This window comes from Chionomys nivalis, chromosome 12 (assembly GCF_950005125.1).
Source record: "Chionomys nivalis chromosome 12, mChiNiv1.1, whole genome shotgun sequence".
Lineage (NCBI taxonomy): Eukaryota > Metazoa > Chordata > Mammalia > Rodentia > Cricetidae > Chionomys > Chionomys nivalis.
In genome coordinates this window covers 38,859,397-38,876,925 of record NC_080097.1, presented here as the reverse complement: position 1 = coordinate 38,876,925, position 17,529 = coordinate 38,859,397, and the positions used below count along the sequence as shown (strand labels likewise).

The 17,529-nt window shown below is 42.2% G+C and overlaps 1 protein-coding gene across 1 annotated transcript in view; it reads left to right on the top strand.

The window, feature by feature from the left end:
* The first annotated feature begins 956 nt into the window (after positions 1–956).
* The window catches only part of Cpb2 (carboxypeptidase B2), a 38,668-nt gene continuing 22,095 nt past the window's right edge, over positions 957–17,529 (top strand). The window contains exons 1-4 of the mRNA XM_057786599.1: positions 957–1,027; positions 13,744–13,819; positions 15,817–15,941; positions 17,176–17,284. Of these exons, the coding sequence (XP_057642582.1) occupies positions 957–1,027; positions 13,744–13,819; positions 15,817–15,941; positions 17,176–17,284 (381 nt within the window). The remainder of the gene's footprint in view (positions 1,028–13,743; positions 13,820–15,816; positions 15,942–17,175; positions 17,285–17,529) is intronic.

The window sequence follows — 17,529 nt, the reverse complement described above, 5'->3', positions numbered from 1 at the left end:
GATCTTCAGACAAAGTTTATTGGTACAAACAAGAAATCACCACAGTGGGGAGGTAGGAAAGATCTGGAAGGAGATGAGGGAGGGGAAACCATGATCAGAATGTGATGTATGAAAAAGTCTGTTTTCAATGAGGGATAGTTACTTGGGCTCCTTCCCTCCCCTCTCCACTGTGTCTGTTATTTATTTGTTCTTGTTTGTATTCATCACTTAAATTTATGCTCCTTTATTTGGGGATGTGGAAACACAGCGTAACCCTGTTCCAAAGGTTTTTGCAAACAAATGTCCCTCCATCAATCTTCATGGTTGTGAATCTTCAGACCTCGTCCTGCCACAGAACTTTCCAGGCCTTCTTCTCTGAGGGATTAAACATTCTCCTGCTATTCACAGGCTACACACAGCTATGAGAGGTCAAGGGTTGCTATGAACGAGGCCCAATACAGAATCACAAATTTACTTAGAACATTATGAAACACTTTGAGTTTGCTTTGAAGTTCAATTGCATGAACTGCATATGTACCATGCCACCATGTCAGGGATGAGACTGTCTAAACTAAACACAGGGTTGGTTCTCATCATCATCATTTTTTTTTTTGTTTGTTTGTTTTGTTTTTCAAGACAGGGTTTCTCTGTGGCTTTGGAGCCTGTCCTGGAACTAGCTCTGTAGACCAGGGTGGTCTCAAACTCACAGAGATCCGCTTGCCTCTGCCTTCCGAGTGCTGGGATTAAAGGCATGCGTCACCATCGCCCGGCTTCTCATCATATTTTTTTGAGGGTTTAGCTATCAAACAACCTAATTATATGTGTGTGCTTCTTTTAGACTGTGGAAATAGAGCTACAGAAACCAGAGGGAACCCAGTGTTATACTTTAACTAGTGTGTAAAGAAGACTCTTATGCAATCAGTTATCTGGGACTTTCTCCCTTGGGGAGTCTTGTTGCTCAGCAAGCCACTGTTGGGATGAAGCTTTATGGCCTTGGAGTCCTGGTAGCCATCCTCCTCTGTGAGCAGCATGGCCTGGCCTTTCAGAGGTAACACCCGGGTCCTAGATGGGACTGGCTCCTCCTTGCTTGTTTATGTCTCATAGAGCAGAAGCAGTGTCCTGGGCTGGAGAGCAAAGGGTATTTGTGTGAAGGCCAGGGCTTTCAGAGACTTAACATGATTTCAGATGATAGGATAGCACTAGATTTTTTTTTCTCATTTTCTGCTCTCGTTTTTTACCAGTATGATAAGTCTATTCAGTAGCTATGAAGATTAAATAAATAAATGAGATCTGGATGAATTGAGGGTACCTTCACATATCTAATGATTTATATTCTTCCTGTCTTAACAGATACATCAACTAAAAAGATGTGTTATTGACTTTCATCTTGTCCATAGAGCACAGGAGGGAAAGGAGGGTAGAGACAGGAAACAGACCTGGATTGAGCACAGGCATGGAGCATAGAAGTTGAGTTGCGATGGACACAGAGAGGATCTTAGCTATTTCCTCATTTGCTTAGTAGACTGGTTTCCTGAGGACATTTGACTATAAACTGCTTAGAACACAAATAAATGCATGTTAGCGCATATATAATACATGCAGTAACAGTTGAAGCATACATGTTCTTATAATTGACCAGTTAATTCTAAGCTTTAAAATTTAGATGTAATTTTTGAATTGTCTTACTTTTTCTTCATTTTTGCTTCTAGAGCCCTTTTCTAGTTGTCTTTGAGATAGATCCTTGTCTCCCGTTACTGCATCACAGTGAGAAAGGACACTTGAACATAGTACAGGTGGGGAGCAGTCCACCCGTAGAAGTCCACCCTTTTCTGCATCATAAAGCCCATAGACTAATCCATCATTGGGGTAATAGCGCATGTCTGAAGCTGTGTTTATAGTAGCCAGTTGATTCTGTTTTGTTCAGAGTGACTGTCAAGTACCAAGCAGCGAATTTCACTGTGAAGAAACAGTTACTAATGAACTGATATAAGGATTAGAATTGCCAGAACAGTTAGTTGGTGGCTCACATGTCTATATTTTATTAATCCTTAAATACGCAAAATTTTAAGATCTTTGTTGGTTCTAATATTCCATACCTTGTTGATTGTTGTTAAAAGAAAGGCAGGTCGAAGGAGCAAATCTGATAACAAGTTTGCTTATCATTGACTATGAGGGAGAGGGAAGAAATCCATTGTTACTTAGGAACTTCTTTGACTCATATACCAGGCAGTTTAGCCAAATAAGACTATATGGAAAATGTTTAGTGCCTGCACGTACCTGGGGACCCACATGTGAGAGAGGAAAAGGAACCGCCACATGGGAGACAGAAGCATCTCTGAGTTCTGAACTCTCATCCTTGCCCTAGAAATAACATGAGCGTTTTCTCCCAATGTTCTGAGCTCTGTTTTTTTCAGGAATAACCTAACACTACATCTAAAAGAGAAATCTAATTTCACCCAGAGTGGCAGCTTTTGATAAGTCCTGATTTCTGGGGATTAGAATTTAGACCTTTCTGGAAAGCAGCAACCAGTCGGCATTTCCCCAAAGCCCTTCTTTGTTACTGTTTTCTTGCCGTGATCATTTTCCTAATAACGTTTGCATTCGAGCAACCTCCTTGGGGTTGATTTGTAGGTGGATTTTGATAACTCCCGTCAATGAAATGCCCTGGAACCGTGACAACAAAACAGCTTTCTTAAAGGCATAACTACCATATGCCGAAGAGGAAGACAGCTGAGGTCCACATTTCCATATTCAGTTGATTTTCTAGCCAGATACTAGAAATAGTAGAAAATAAAACACTAGCAGGGATCCTGTAAAGGAAATCATTAATTGTATTGCACGATGATTATCTAGTCGTAGCCAGTCAGCCCAGGCCACTGGAAAAAGAGAAATGAGAAACATGCATGGACAAGAAGAGACGGGTTTAGAGAAGGTGTGGGGGGCATCGTAGACCACAGCATATATGCTTTTTGTTGTTCGTTTCTGGCTGGCTACCCGATCCCAGTTACTCTTTCAGTTTAGTTCCATTGAGGCATCATTTTCATCTCAAGATACAGAACACCAGTGGCTCCCAAACACGGCAAAACATACAACAACCTCAGATCCTGGGACTATTTACCCATCTATTTATCTATCCATCTCCCCATCTATCATCTCCCTACCATCTATCTCTATCAGCTACGAGTCTATCTATGTATCCCTAATCTCCCTATCGTTTATCTTTATCAGCTATCTATCCATCCATCCATTTATCTATCATCTCTCTATTAACTATCTCCATGCTGCCAATGTGTCTATGTACCTATGTACCTAGGTATTTATCGTCTGTCTATTAACGATCTCCATCTGCTCTCAATGTGTCTATCCACCTATGTACCTTGTTATTTATCGTCTGCTTATTTATCCTCAGTGCTTATACTTTTTATTCTATTTTTAGTGTAATTTATTTTCTCAACTATTTCCTGTACAAATGCTGTAATTACCACTATAGAGATTCAATGAAAGTACACCTTTCTTTTTTATCTTTCATTGCTCCTGGGCATTCTTCATAGTAGGTTATTTTTCCTCACTGAGGTACAGGTCAGAAAAATCTTGTGGCTTTTCAGCCCACTCTGAAGTAACAGACAGACCTTGAATTATATTAAAATACAAAGTGTCTCCATCCAAAAGTTAGACTACCATCTCCAGTGAAGGCACGGTTCAAATTTTTCAGTCTTTCTTGTTAAAAAACAAAACAAAAAGACTTTAGGTTCATTCAAACAATCTGTTAACCGGAGTGAAGAGAGCACCTCGCAAATCCCCCAGCTCTGGAAATGTGTTCAGAGGACCCCATCATGTTAGGTATAGAAAATGGACACACAGGAACGGAAGAGCATGGTTCATTGATTCTCTGCGTGCTATTTCAGTTGGTCTAACGAGGAAGCAGCCTGTGACTGGCACAACCTCAGTTGCTGTTTGAAGCTGGCTCAACCTCAGCCACAGAACCAAAACTAAGCAAGAAAACTCCTACAACTATTCATAGAATAATACATGTTAAAATAACTATACTGCGCACGGGTGGCACTCTGTTTATTATACTAATAAGAGACAAAGAGAGGCTCTACAGCCCTGGGGTTCATGGTGCCTTCTTTAGTCAAGAAAGGATTTAATGTTTCTGTTTGTTTTGTTTTTTTTCTGGTTAAATAAAATGATAAGCTTTCTTTGTTCTGTTTATTATTTTTTAATAGTATTTTTGTTTGTTGGCCTGCATGCTTAACCATTTTGCATTCTTTTTTTTTTTTTCGAGACAGGGTTTCTCTGTAGCTTTGGTGCCTGTCCTGGAACTAGCTCTTGTAGACCAGGCTGGCCTCGAACTTACAGAGATCCGCCTGCCTCTACCTCCCAAGTGCTGGGATTAAAGGCGTGCGCCACCACAGTCCGGCCCATTTTGCATTCTTTTAGCCAGCTCTCTCATAAGACTCTGTGGCCTTTCTTTGTGATTTCTCTCACATAGTAGAATTGTATCTATTTCTGGCCAAAGTTCCCAGGAAGTAGACTCTGAGATGGAGACTGACATGCAGGCAGGTTCCTGGGAAGAGATGTCATGCATATCTGTGGAGGAATGAGGGTTTGGGGGTGAGGGAGGTGTTAACTGCAATGCTGTCACCACAGGTGTGTTGCTAAGATCGGTCATGCCCACTCCTCCCTGTCCCCTGCTACACTGGTGCATTTTTAAATCTCCCCATTAGGGCTGGTGAGAAGGAAGTTTCAGATCCTTCCCCCAGTACACACATTATAGTAACTTTTACCTTAAGAGAAAGGAACAGTGTGGGGGCTATATCAGCTCCCAATATGATTGGAATTACTCATTTGGGTACTGGGGAAATCCTTTCTAGATTTCTGGGTCCAGTGCACCCACTTTGGTTTGAACTTAGTCTGGTACCCTGGATGCCCGGAGTGGGATGTCGGTGCAGACCCTGCGGCCAACAGTCCTCAGGATGTTTGCGCATCTCCTTTGTGCAGTGTTCAGAGTAGCTTGAGTTAACCTCCGCAGACCTCTTGGAGAAGAGTCGGGATCCTTTTAGACCAGTGGTTCTCAACCTTCCTAATGCCGTGGCCCTTTAGTACAGTTCCTCATGTTGTGAATACCTCCACCCCAAAATTATTTCATTGCTACTTCATAACTGAAGTTTTGCCACTGCTATGGATCATAATGTAAATATCTAACGTGTGACCCTAAGGGGGTCACGACCCACAGGTTGAGAACTGCTGCTTTTAGACACGTCTTAGAGTGCCGGCACTCTTTTGGGAGTATCTGAATCCTTCTTCCGGCAAGAAAGTCTAGGTGTAAGTACGGATTTCAGCCTGGAACCTGGACCAACGGATTGTGACTTTTGATTGCGGTAGCTTGTCTTCAGTCCGTCTCATTGCTCATCTTTGACTTATTTTGATTGTAGCGATTGAGAAATAGTTCCATTGGGTGTCCGTCAGTCCTGGCCCTGGGAATGTTGTGTTCTCTTCACTCCAGCTCACGGAAGGTCATGTCTTTCTGGCGACTGCCCTAGCTTCGCTGCTCTTTAGGGCAATTGTGACTAGCTTGCTGCTGGTATGCGAGCCGCATCACTGGGAACCGACAGTAGAGGGGTCATCAGCTCTGTTGCTATGGGGAAACTCCACTCTGTGGCAGAATATTCAACTCTGGCTCTCTGAATCTACTCCACTTCCTTGCCTGGCTTCCAGGACAGTAGCAAGGGTTAAAGTCATAGCATAACCAGACAGTGTAAATGCTGAGCATGACAGAGAGGGAAATTGACCATTCCCTAAAGCGCTCTTGGCCACGCTAATGGGTCTGACATTCTAGACAGGTCCTTGGAGAGGGTCCTCACGGCTGCTAGGATGGTGTTAGGCCCTTGGAGAAAATAATGGCTTTCACTAACTAAATTTAAAAGAGCAGAATTAAAGCAGTCAGGAAGGGTTTAATATTTTGATTTGTTTTTTTCTGATTAAATAAAATAATAAGATTTTTAAATTTTTTTTAAAAAGAAGTTTTTAAAAAATACTGAAATTACACCACCAGAAGAAAAATATCTCTTTAGCATGCCAGTAGCCATTCTTTCAGGCATTTCTTATTCACTTATCTCTGTATAATTCTACATTGGTTTTGGATAACGTAATTATTTTTTAAACTTCTAAAACCTACTTTTCTTCCTTCTTTTCTTTCTTTGTTGTTGTTGTTTGTTTTGTTTTGCTTTTGAGACAGGGTCTCTCTAAGTAGCCCTGACTGGCCGGGAACTCAAAGGGATACTTCTCCCTCTGCCTCGTAAGTGCTGGGATTAAAAGCTTGGGCCATCACACCCAAATGGACCTTTCTTCTTAAAACAACCGTAATTAGCTAGGCATAGTGGTGAATACCTTAAATCCTAGCATTTGGGAGGCGAGGCAGGCAGATCTTTGTGAATTTGAGGTTAGTCTGGTCTACATAGTGAGTTTCATAACAGCTAAAGCTACATTGTGAGACCCTGACTCAAACAAACAAAAACAAATAAACAAGATTTGATGGCTGCAATGAAAAACAAATCATATTTGCCCTCTCTTCTTTTCAGATAGCCATGCAAACTAGAGCTCACGACATGTTCCTTGTTTATTCATAACTTTCTCCTGCTTTAAATACATGGTAGTTTTCTTATCCTTTTCTAAATTATTTTTTCAAAAATAGGAACCATATTTCAGTTTGCAATATCTTGTTTTACCACCTCATAACATATCATAAAAATCATCCCCCAAGTTAACTGTTATAAATCAAAGTCATTCTTTACAACTGGAAAACGCCCCAGGATATCTGCAAACATGTTCCTAATCATTGACACTTTGAATAATGATTCAGTACATTGCTTTAAACATATGCCCTTAAGCAGCGGTTTGAATGGATTGTGTTAAACTTCTACCAGGGATTGATATCAAATTTCCCAGACTATTGTTCCATGAGCCACCTTTTCCTCTTCTCAGTGATGTCCAGAATCATTTCATCAGTTCTCCAAACAAAAGCATCCTCCATCCTGTTGTCAATCATGTTTCTCTCTTTACTCCTCGTTACTATGAGATGAAGACCCAATTTACCAGTATGCTTTCAAAATCTTCTCTATGGAAGGTCTTCCTGAGATTTTTCTAGCCTCGATGCCTTTTTTTTATGTGATCCTGCGTCTGTAGGTCTATAAAATAGGTATACAAAGTAAGCATCTATCAAAAAATGACACATCAAGAAATTCATTTTAAAACAATTCTTCAGTGTATATAGAATCTTATTCTTTGATAAAGGTGAAAAACTGCAAACTAATGAGATGGAGGTGTTTGATTACTTTTACACAGAGGAGTAAATGCTGCTGGAACATTTGATACTATGGGATACCTATCGTTTTCAACTTTCTCAACCTTAATCAGTATTTAAATTTTATGCAGTCAATGCTGAGAATGCTGCTTTACATAAATAATTTCTATAAAATGGGGAAAAAGTATGTTAGAATCATTTCAGAAATTGTTGGGAATTCTGTCCTAACAGCAAGCCAAAATTCATTTAGTGACTTTTTGTGAAACTCAAGTTCATGCATTCAGAAACCTTTTTCTGTTGCCAACGATTTCAGAACTCTGTGCTCAGTTACACATTCTCAGATTCAATGGTCTAAGAGGTAGGGATGCAGGAGAAGAATAATATAACGTCTTAAACTTATTTCTGTTTAGTTACCATTCTTCTCCTTTCCTGAACACCCATGTAGTAAACTTGGAAGAATGAGTAGGTTGCCATTTCCCCAGCAGAGACCCATGATCTCCTGTGTTCAGCCTCAGACAGCCTGTCCTAGTCAGTTATCCTTTCTGTCTTAGTTAGGGTTATTATAGATGTGATGAAACACCACGACTAAAAGTAATTTACAGAGGAAAAGGTTTATTTGGCTTATATGTCCCAAATCACAGTTCAATGAGGGAAGCCAAGGCAGGGCCTCAAACTGGGGACGAAACCTGACGCAGAGGCTCTGAAGAGGTGCTGCTTACTGGCTTGCTTCTCCTGTCTTGCTCAGCTTGCTTTCTTACAGAACCCAGGACAGCCAGCCCAGCGTAACTCCGACCCACAATGGGTTAAACCCTCCCCCATCAATCACTGAAAACGCCTGATGTGCTTGACTACAACCTCATCTTAGGGAGGCGTTTTCTCAATTGAGTGCCGCTCCTCTCAGATGGCTATAGCTTGTTTCAAGGTGACATAAAACTCTCCAGCACAGCTTCCGTGGTGCCTCTGCTGATAATATCCCCTCCCCAAAGCTATAATCATCTCTTCTGTGTTTACACAGTTACTGGTATAGTTTGTTAATGAAATCTTTTATTCAATGCATTTTTAGGGAGTTCAATGGTTCAGAGCTTAAGAACACCTTGCAGACACTTAAACACAAAGAGAGGAGTAAGAAAATCGACATCCCCAAATCAGCTTTATTTGTGTATCTTGGCAACAAAGGACTGTGATATGGACTACTATTCGATCACAGTTTATAGGAAAAAAGTAATGCTATTAGAACAAGCATGGTTTTAAAATATGCAGTAGATTAATGGATAAAACCTTATAAAAAGTTTTATTTTCTAGACATGCTTTTTAAAAAGTTTATTTACTTTTATGCACATTGGTGCTTTGCCATGGGTATTGGGTCCCCCGGCACTGGAGTTAGAGACAGTTGTGAGCTGCGATGTGGGTGCTGGGAATTGAACCCCAGTCCCCTGGAAGAACAGCCAGGGCTCTTAACCACTGAGTCATCTCTCCAGCCCAGATAAAACATTTTTTTAAAAGACATGACAGAAGGCCAGACTGGGAAATCTGTGGCTCTTGAGCTCAGTGAGCATGTCCGTCCTCCCCAAATTATGAACCTATAAAATTTGATTCAATAAACTCACAGCTGTTGATTTTTAAATTTTACAACAGAAAGCAGATCACCCCAAGAGGCTTTTCGAGAAGCAGAGGGTTAGGGAGGCAGAGGCAGCTGAGCTCATTTTGTGAGATACAGAGAATTTAGTTTGAAGGGTGGAGAAGATAGTTCAAGCGGTAACCTGCATTTGATCCCCTGAACCAATGTGAAAAGCCTGGCGTGGTGCTGTGGGCTTTTAACCTCACCACTGGAGAGACAAAGACTGACAAAGAACTAAGCCCCATTAAAGCACAGCAGCCCAGAAAGAGCCGCACTATGTTGGTGCTGAGCGCCCCAGATTATACTACAACAGTTAATAAATCCTAAAATAGCCTTGCCTGATACATTAAATCCTCAATTAGTAATCCATTTGTCTGTCGGGACAACAGAAGAATACTTTCAGCTAAGGGCTTATACAACAGAAACGTCTCAATGTGCTAGGTGCAGGAAGGATAAGCAAACTTCCCCAGAAACAATGTCTTTCCACTCTGTAGACACGGGGTGGGAGGAATGAGTGGGGTCACTCCCAGGCTTCTGTTAAAGGGACACTAATCCTATTCAAGAGGACTCTGATTTTGACCCCTTCACTTCCCAAATCCCTCACTTCTTAATGCCAACACCTTGGGGATTTGGAATGCAACACATAGATTTGAGAGGGACACTAGCCTCCACACCATGGCGTTTCTCATGTCACCTATCAATAGGAAACACAGGTTCTCCCTGGTACCTTCTATCCTGGGGCGTCTAAGCGGTTTCCGTTATACAACTTGATGTCTTGGCATTCTTGACTCCAGCCTCGGGAGGAGAGTCCTTGCACACCCCGTGCATCCCCACTGGATGAAACCCAGGACTGCAGCATAGCCATGTGAAACCCTGGGGATGCAATTTTTCTGCAGCCCAGGAGGAAGACATGGTTTGAGACACATTTTCTCTGTCAACTGGTATGGAAATTTAATCCACATCAATGCTGACATAGACATCTATGAAAGGCACTGGGGACTCTTAAATGATGAAATGATGTCTGTTACGGTGTTGAAAACCAGGTGCAGCTGGGCGGTGGTGGCGCACACCTTTAATCCCAGCACTCGGGAGGCAGAGGCAGGCGGATCTCTGGGAGTTCGAGGCCAGCCTGGTCTAGAAGAGCAAGTTCCAGGACAGGAACCAAAAGCTATGGAGAAACCCTGTCTCGAAAATCAAAAAGAAAGAAAGAAAGAAAGAAAGAAAGAAAGAAAGAAAGAAAGAAGAAAGAAAGAAGAAAGAAAGAAAGAAAGAAAGAAAGAAAGAAAGAAAGAAAGAAAGAAAACCAGGTGCAAACATGGAAATGCTACAAAGTAGAAATGTGTTTTATGGTCAGGCCAAAGTAGAAGATCAAAATGGCCCTGAATGAAAAGCAAGAGAGCCTTTTCATAGTCAAGCTCAAACCTGAGGTACACAAGAAATGATGACAAAAATCTGTGGTTAGTAATTTGGTTAGTTAGCCAGTTTTTGAAACATACCACGAAGCATTTTATGGTCAGCCAATTCTTGAAACATGCCATGAAACAATAGAAGCAATTTATGATGTGTAAATCACAAGATTATAGAGGAAGAATAAGTTAAACAAATTGACCATGAACTTGGGACAGTGGTGTGGGGCAATGGTTTATATTCTTTCAATTATATTTTAAATAAATGCTGATTGGCCAGTATCCGGGCAGGAAGTATAAGTGGGACAACAAGACAGGAAGTAGAGGCAGATCAATGAGAACAGGAGAATTCTAGGAAGGAGGAAGCCCATTCCTCTGCAGTCCTAGCCCAGCCACAGAAGAAGCAAGATGTGACTGCCTCACATCTTGTGAGGTACTGAGCCATGTGGCTAACACAGATAAGAATAATGGACTAATATAAGTTGTAAAAGTTAATAAGAAGCCTGAGCTAACGGGCCAATCAGTTTATAACTAATGTAGACCTCTGTGTGATTTCTTTAGGACTTAACGAATGCAGGAACTGGACAGGACAGAAAACCCAGACAATGGGACATGACTAAAGAGAAAAACCATAGGGTAGGGAACAATATAGAAATAAATAAGATTCTAACATTATGTTTAACTAGAAAAAGGAAGAAAAATGGAGTCTTTGGCCCTTAACAATGTGAAGAGGAAAAGGAAAGAAGACAGAGAGACAGACCGAGAGAGAGAGAAAAGCAAGGAGAATTCCTTTGCTACGCTTCCTACCAATAACTTCCAATGGCTTAAAAGATGCAACAGGAAAGACAAATGGGTCGGGGAACTGGACAGATGGTTTAAGGGAACTGGTTGCTCTTCCAGGGAACCTGAATTTGGTTACCAGCACCCGTGTGTCAGCTCACAATTGTCTGTGACTCCAGTTCTCAGGATCTGACACTCTCTTCTGGCCTCTATGGTCACCACACACAGATGTAGGCAAGTCACCTATAGAGATAAAATAAAAATCAAGAAGAAAGACAAAAGAGATAGATGTGACTGTTATTGTGTCCCAAGATTTGGAAATAGCTCTTACACATACAAACCTGTAAGAAAATGATTGATAAAAATATATCTTCAAGAGAAGCCAGGAGTGTAGCTCAACAGCAGAACACTTGCCTGACAAACACAAGTTCCTGAGTTCAACCCCAATGCTAGAAAGAACAAAAGAAAATTAAGTGGGGGGCACAAATTGAAAACTGATAGAAGACATTGCCTGTGAGGATCTGATAAGGATGACTACCCAGAAAGGAAGTAAATGATGCTAGTCAATTTGTACAAAGATACAAAGGAATGAACAGGAAAAAAAAAAGAGCAAATAACCTGGATAAAAATAACATGTAAGTAAAAATTGGAATGCTAAGTAATTGGAACATAAAAATAATTGGTAGACCAGAAATTCAAAGTGAAGTCCGAAAATTGAGATATAAGATCTCTGTGCTGTGTGCTGATTGAAGAAGTTAAATGGCAGATGTCATCAAGTGTTGATGGAAGGAGGCCAAAGGAAATCGTTCCCACTGGAAATATAGATGAATGAAAACATCAAAGGACTGATTTGACTTGACCCTCTAAGGTGAAGATGAAGCGTGAACCAGCAAGCCCACTCGCGAGGAAAATCTTGTAGCATGGGAACTATGGCAATAAGCTTGAGCAAACAACTGTGAGGAGAACAACATTCAGACGAGTGCTTATAATATGCCCGCTAAAAATCCAGCAAAATCTGTGGTTACGTGCAAGGCAGGCACTCAGAGCTACACCTCCCTTATTTTTTGTAAAATAAAAGCCAAGCAAATCTAAACAATTCCTCAAGAACCCACGAGACAATAATGCAGAACTGTGAGTCAGAAACACTACCATAAAGAAGAGCAGAGGATGGAAAGAGAAGGTGAAAAGTGAAGGCATTGGATAGCTTTGTGACGCGGGAATGTGAGAGAAGAAGCACACAGGGATCTCCAAGGACGTCAGCCAAGTCTCCCTGGATCTTCCTCTTCCTGTGTGTGGGTGCGGACGGAGTTGTGGTGGTGCTTGAGACAGGGTCTCACTCTGTAACTCAGACTGGCTTGGCACTGGCTCTGTAGCCCAGGCTGGTCTCAGCATCGTTTCCCTTCATCCTTGAGAGTGCTTTATATAATCACCTTGAGAGGGGAATTATAATGTGGATATTATGTGCCCCTCTGTGCTTTCTTCACTTAATGTCATTTCTGTTATCATACATGACGGGATCTCATTCTTTTAGAAATTGTTTTTCTTTAGGTTTTTTTTATTTACGTGTATTAACATTTTGCCTGAATGTATGTATGTATGAATGTGTGTATGTATGTACGTGTGTATGTATGTATGAATTGTGTATGTATGTATGTATGTATGAATGTGTGTATGTATGTATGCGTACAATGTGCATAACTGTGATTAAGGAGGTCAGAGTGGGCATTTTATCTTCCAGAATTGGAACTGGTTGTGAGACCCGAGGGTGTTGGGAACTGAATTTGGTCTTTTGCAAGAGCAACAGGTGCTCTTAACCACTGATCCATCTCTCCAGCCCTTGGATTTCCTTTTTAAAAACTTTTATTTATTTTATGTGTATGACTGTTTTGCCTATCCTGTATGCATGTGTGCTCTCTTCCTGCCTGGTGTCTGAAGAGGTAAGAAGATGTCAGATCCCCTGGAACTAAAGTGACAAGGTTTGGGGCTGCCCCGGGTGTGTGCTTTGAATTGAACCCAGGTCCTCAGCAAGAGCAACAAATGCTCTTAACCGCTGAGCCATCTCTCCAGCCCCAAGGATCTAATTCATTTTAATAATTGGATATTACACCATTGTGTGTGTTTGTGTGTATTTATCTTATTTTCTTTGTCAACTTCTCCAATGATGAAGACTGACTCCACAGCAGAGAGGAATATTGCAACAAAAATAAGAATGCACACATCTCTCTGACATGCTCATTTAATTTCTGTATGCCTGGCAGGAGGATTGTCAGAGCCTATTCTAGTTCTAGCTTTAACTTTCTGAGCAAATTCTGCTGCTTTCCATCCATAACGGCTCCACTAATTCACAGACCCAGTGACAGCAACCTAGAGTTCCGCCTTCTCCATGTGCAAAAATAAAAGCAAATTTATTTGTCGTCTCTTTCTCTCACGCAAGTGCTTGGGCAGAAGGGAGAGGAGAGAGGCCGGTGCCCTGCGAACCCGAGAGCTGTAGCTTTGTGGTTGTTTTGGAGTCCAGACTGTGAGAGAGGCTGGTGACCTTTCAGAGTCTCCCTCCATCCTAATACTCTTTAACCGTTTCTGTCTTAGAAGGACCTAGAAGCTCCTTCAGTAAAATGTGCCATTTTCACGTTGTTATTTAATCCTGTTTTCCTCCGCAGTGGCCAGGTTTTATCTGCTCTTCCCAGAACCTCTAGGCAAGTTCAAGTTCTTCAGAATCTTACTGCAACCTATGAGGTAATGTCCTCTAGCTTACACTTATATTAGCTTTTTGTTTTGTCTGGGTGCAATTGTAAATTGTGTTCCCCCTCCAGTCTTTCTGTACGTATCTAGCCATAACCACAAGACCTTTAGTTTCCAGAGCCAAACCTTTATCTGTATGCTTAGCTTTTCAGCCACTTTGAGGGTATTCCGTCAAAGCTGTAAGCACTTCAGCACAAAGCTGTTACGGTATCAGAAGTTTGGCAGTGTTTTCCTCAGAGAGCAGAGGTTCTTAGCCAAGGAGTAGGCACACAAGCCACAGGCAAACTTTTATTAAACTGCCCGTGTTATGCCCAAATCCACAAAATCCCTGCAAAAACCAACAAGGAAGGTGAGTCCCGTATGTAAAAGCAAAGAGCTTTCATTTTAATCAGGTTTGCACACTCGGTCTCTCTGCATGCCCAACGTATTGGAATAACCGGAGAGCTCTCAGCTCAGTTAGAATTGGGTTTTTATAGTAGTAAAGGTGGGGGTGTGGGGTTTCTGAGGTTTAGGACCCCTGATTGGCTGACATTTGTCTAGGGATGTCCTGGTGAGCGTGTTCTGACAGGTGGTCCTATCTACAGCGGTTGGGATGCCAGGCATTTCCTTAATCTCACTTTGTGGTTCTTCCTGCAGCCAGGTATTGCTTCAGGGTAAACTCCTGAGACTCAGGCCTCCATTTAAACCTATTGATGGCTGAGTTCTACTCTGGCAGGTGATAATGGTTGGAAGTAAAGAACTTCCTGTGGGTGACCTGCCCATACTTAGCTTATCATGGCTGGCTCCCACATTTGTGTTCTAAGTGATAGAGGTCAGAGCAGTTTGGAGGTGCAAACGGTAAAGGAGTGCTTGCTAGGGATAAAGAGGAGGCAGGGTTCTGGAGGTAGGGGAGGTGACTTCACTGGGGTGGGGTGGAGATGGGGTGGAGTGGGGGGATGATTCTGCAGGAGGGAGGGTCATAGTGGCGGTACTCAGACTGCAAAGCATTTCCCAAGTCAGGAAGAGGTAGCTGTGAGTCCTTTGCTTTCGCAAAATCCTTAGTTACAAGAATCCTCTGGAAGGATCGACTCTGCATGAACACACTCACCCTCTCACCATGTGCAGGTGGCATGAGGTGTGTCACGTGGGTGGCCACTAGGAGTTACCCGTGCCTCTGGCAGATGCAGAACAGAACTGAGTGAGATGTGTTCATAACCCTTTCACAAGATAAAAATGAAATATCTCCAGAGAAAGGGTTAGAAAAAAAATCTCAAAGTTTATTTCACTTTATTCTGTTCATTTATCCTCTAATTTCATTGTTCAGTTAGCTTACAAAAAAACTGAGTTTCGCGGTGATATTTTCACACATACGACACAATACTGTGTTCTCATTTAAACCTCAGAATCTCATTGCTTATTCTGACACTGGGTATATGATTTTAAACAAATGATCCTTAATTGGCTCGTCTTTACAAAGAAACTAATAATATCTACTTGGTTGCTATCAAAGTGGTATCCTAATGACTGAAGGAAATGAGTCTGATGGCACTCTGGAGAAGTGCCGTAAAAAGAGAAAAATGTAAATATTCAGAGGTATTAGAAGAAAGAAAGAGGCACTAGTGTGATAATAATATCAAAGACTTGGAATCTCTGCTAAGCAAAATCAATAATCAATGTGTAATCAAACTCCCTTCCTAGAGAGAATTTCATTTTTCTTTTAAGCACCTGAAATACATAACCACCTCCACAGCAGGGTTCTAAATGTATTCATCATCTCATCAAATATTAAGCATCCAGGGTGTTCCGGGCCTATTTGGCAAGGAGAACGACAGTGGATAAAAAGGGCTTCCTGCTATATGAGTGTCTATAATTACTGTGTGTGGGGTGGAGGCAGTGGCTGGGCGGCGTCCTCACAGCCCTTTTAGACACCTGGCTCTGTGGGTCTCGCTACAGGTGCAAATGACGTATACGACTCAGCTTTCAATTTACCAATCTCCTCCTGGAAACTGTAGGTCGTTCTCTGGCAGCCGGTGACAGCTGAATTCATCGAAAAGAAAAAGGACGTCCATTTTTTTGTCAATGCATCTGACGTTGACAGCGTTAAAGCCCATTTGAATGTGAGCAGGATTCCATTTAGGTGGGTATCCTATGCTACGTCCATCCAGCCCATTCAAGAGCTATGATAAACACCTACTGTGTACTTAGCCAAGAAATGGCATAATTGCTTTGTGGGAAAATCGAGTGCATTGAAAATGAAGGCATGGCGGTCTCCGAGAGATGGGGGTGGGGTGGGGACGGGACACGACCTAAGGCCCAACTCAGCCCCAAGTCGTCCGACCTCTTACCACTTCGGTCCTTTATCTGAATTGAGACTCAGTGGTCTTCAGAGTCTCTCATTCATTCATCCTCTTTCTGCGATTACTCTATTCCTAGACCTAATGGTTAAAACCCATTCACTGTGGGTACTAGTTATTTGTCTCCTTGTTTTAGTAAAAAATCTGACACAAGAAACCTGGGGAAAAAGGAAGGTGTACTCATCAGGGTTCTAGAGGAACAGAACTGATAGACTGAATACACATATGTACATATAAACACACACACATACATACAAACACACACACATACATACATAATAGTGGGCAGATTTGCAAAGACTTTTATTGACTTTTATGTGCATAGGTGTTTTTCTTGAGTGCATATCATATGTGACCCTGGTGTAGCTCCCTACATATTGTTTCCTTTGTCCTTATAGAAGTGTGCAGTGTAGATACTTTCCCAGTACAGATGGGAAAGCGTTTAAAGATTATTTTATTTTATGCGTATGGGTATTTTGCCTGCATGTATGTCTATGCTCCACCTGTGTGCAGTGCCTGCAGAGGCTAGAAGAGGGCACCCGAGCCCATGGACTGGAGTTAGAGATGGCTGGGAGCTGCCATGTGGGTGCTGGGAACTGAAATTTAGTTCTGGGCACAAACTTGCCCCCAAACCATCTCTGGTGGAGGCTGTTCGTTCTTTAGTGGAGGCTCGCTCTTCCCAGGTGTGTCATGTTGACAGTCAAGGTCAGCCATAACAATTCTCCTAGAAAACACACTGAAGAATCACAGTCAAGACATACAGATTTAGACAGAGGAGGTAAGATTGGGGCAGTCCTGAAGCTGTACCTCACGGCCTCTCCCCAGTGTTCACAGGGCTCTGCTAAAGAGATTCGTGGGGTCATCCCATCTCCATCCAGGGCTGTGTTGTTTACCTCACTGAAGTGCTCATGAGACCCGCTGGCAATTCCCCCAAGCTCACACACCGCGTCCACAGTGGGCCACATGGGAAGGCCATCATTGTGCTTGCAAATTGCTCATCTTCTGCTTCATCCTCAGCGTCCTGATGAAAGATGTGGAGGATCTAATCCGGCAGCAGATTTCCAACGACACAGTCAGCCCCCGGGCCTCCTCGTCTTACTACGAACAGTATCACTCGCTGGGTGAGGTGAGCCACTGCGCCGCTCCTCAGAGATACCGCTTTCACCTAACCAGCATTGCCATCTCAATCACGAGGAACTATCGAAGAATCATAACCAACGGAGGAGGGTTGTTTGTTTTTTTAAAATCATGTTTAGGTTGATTAAATGATGGCAGTCCATCCTTTTGCTGATGTCTCCCCCTGGGAAGGTTTCCCCCATATTTGATAAACTGGTTCTACATCTGTGTCTAAAGGCTAAGAGTCTCTCTCAC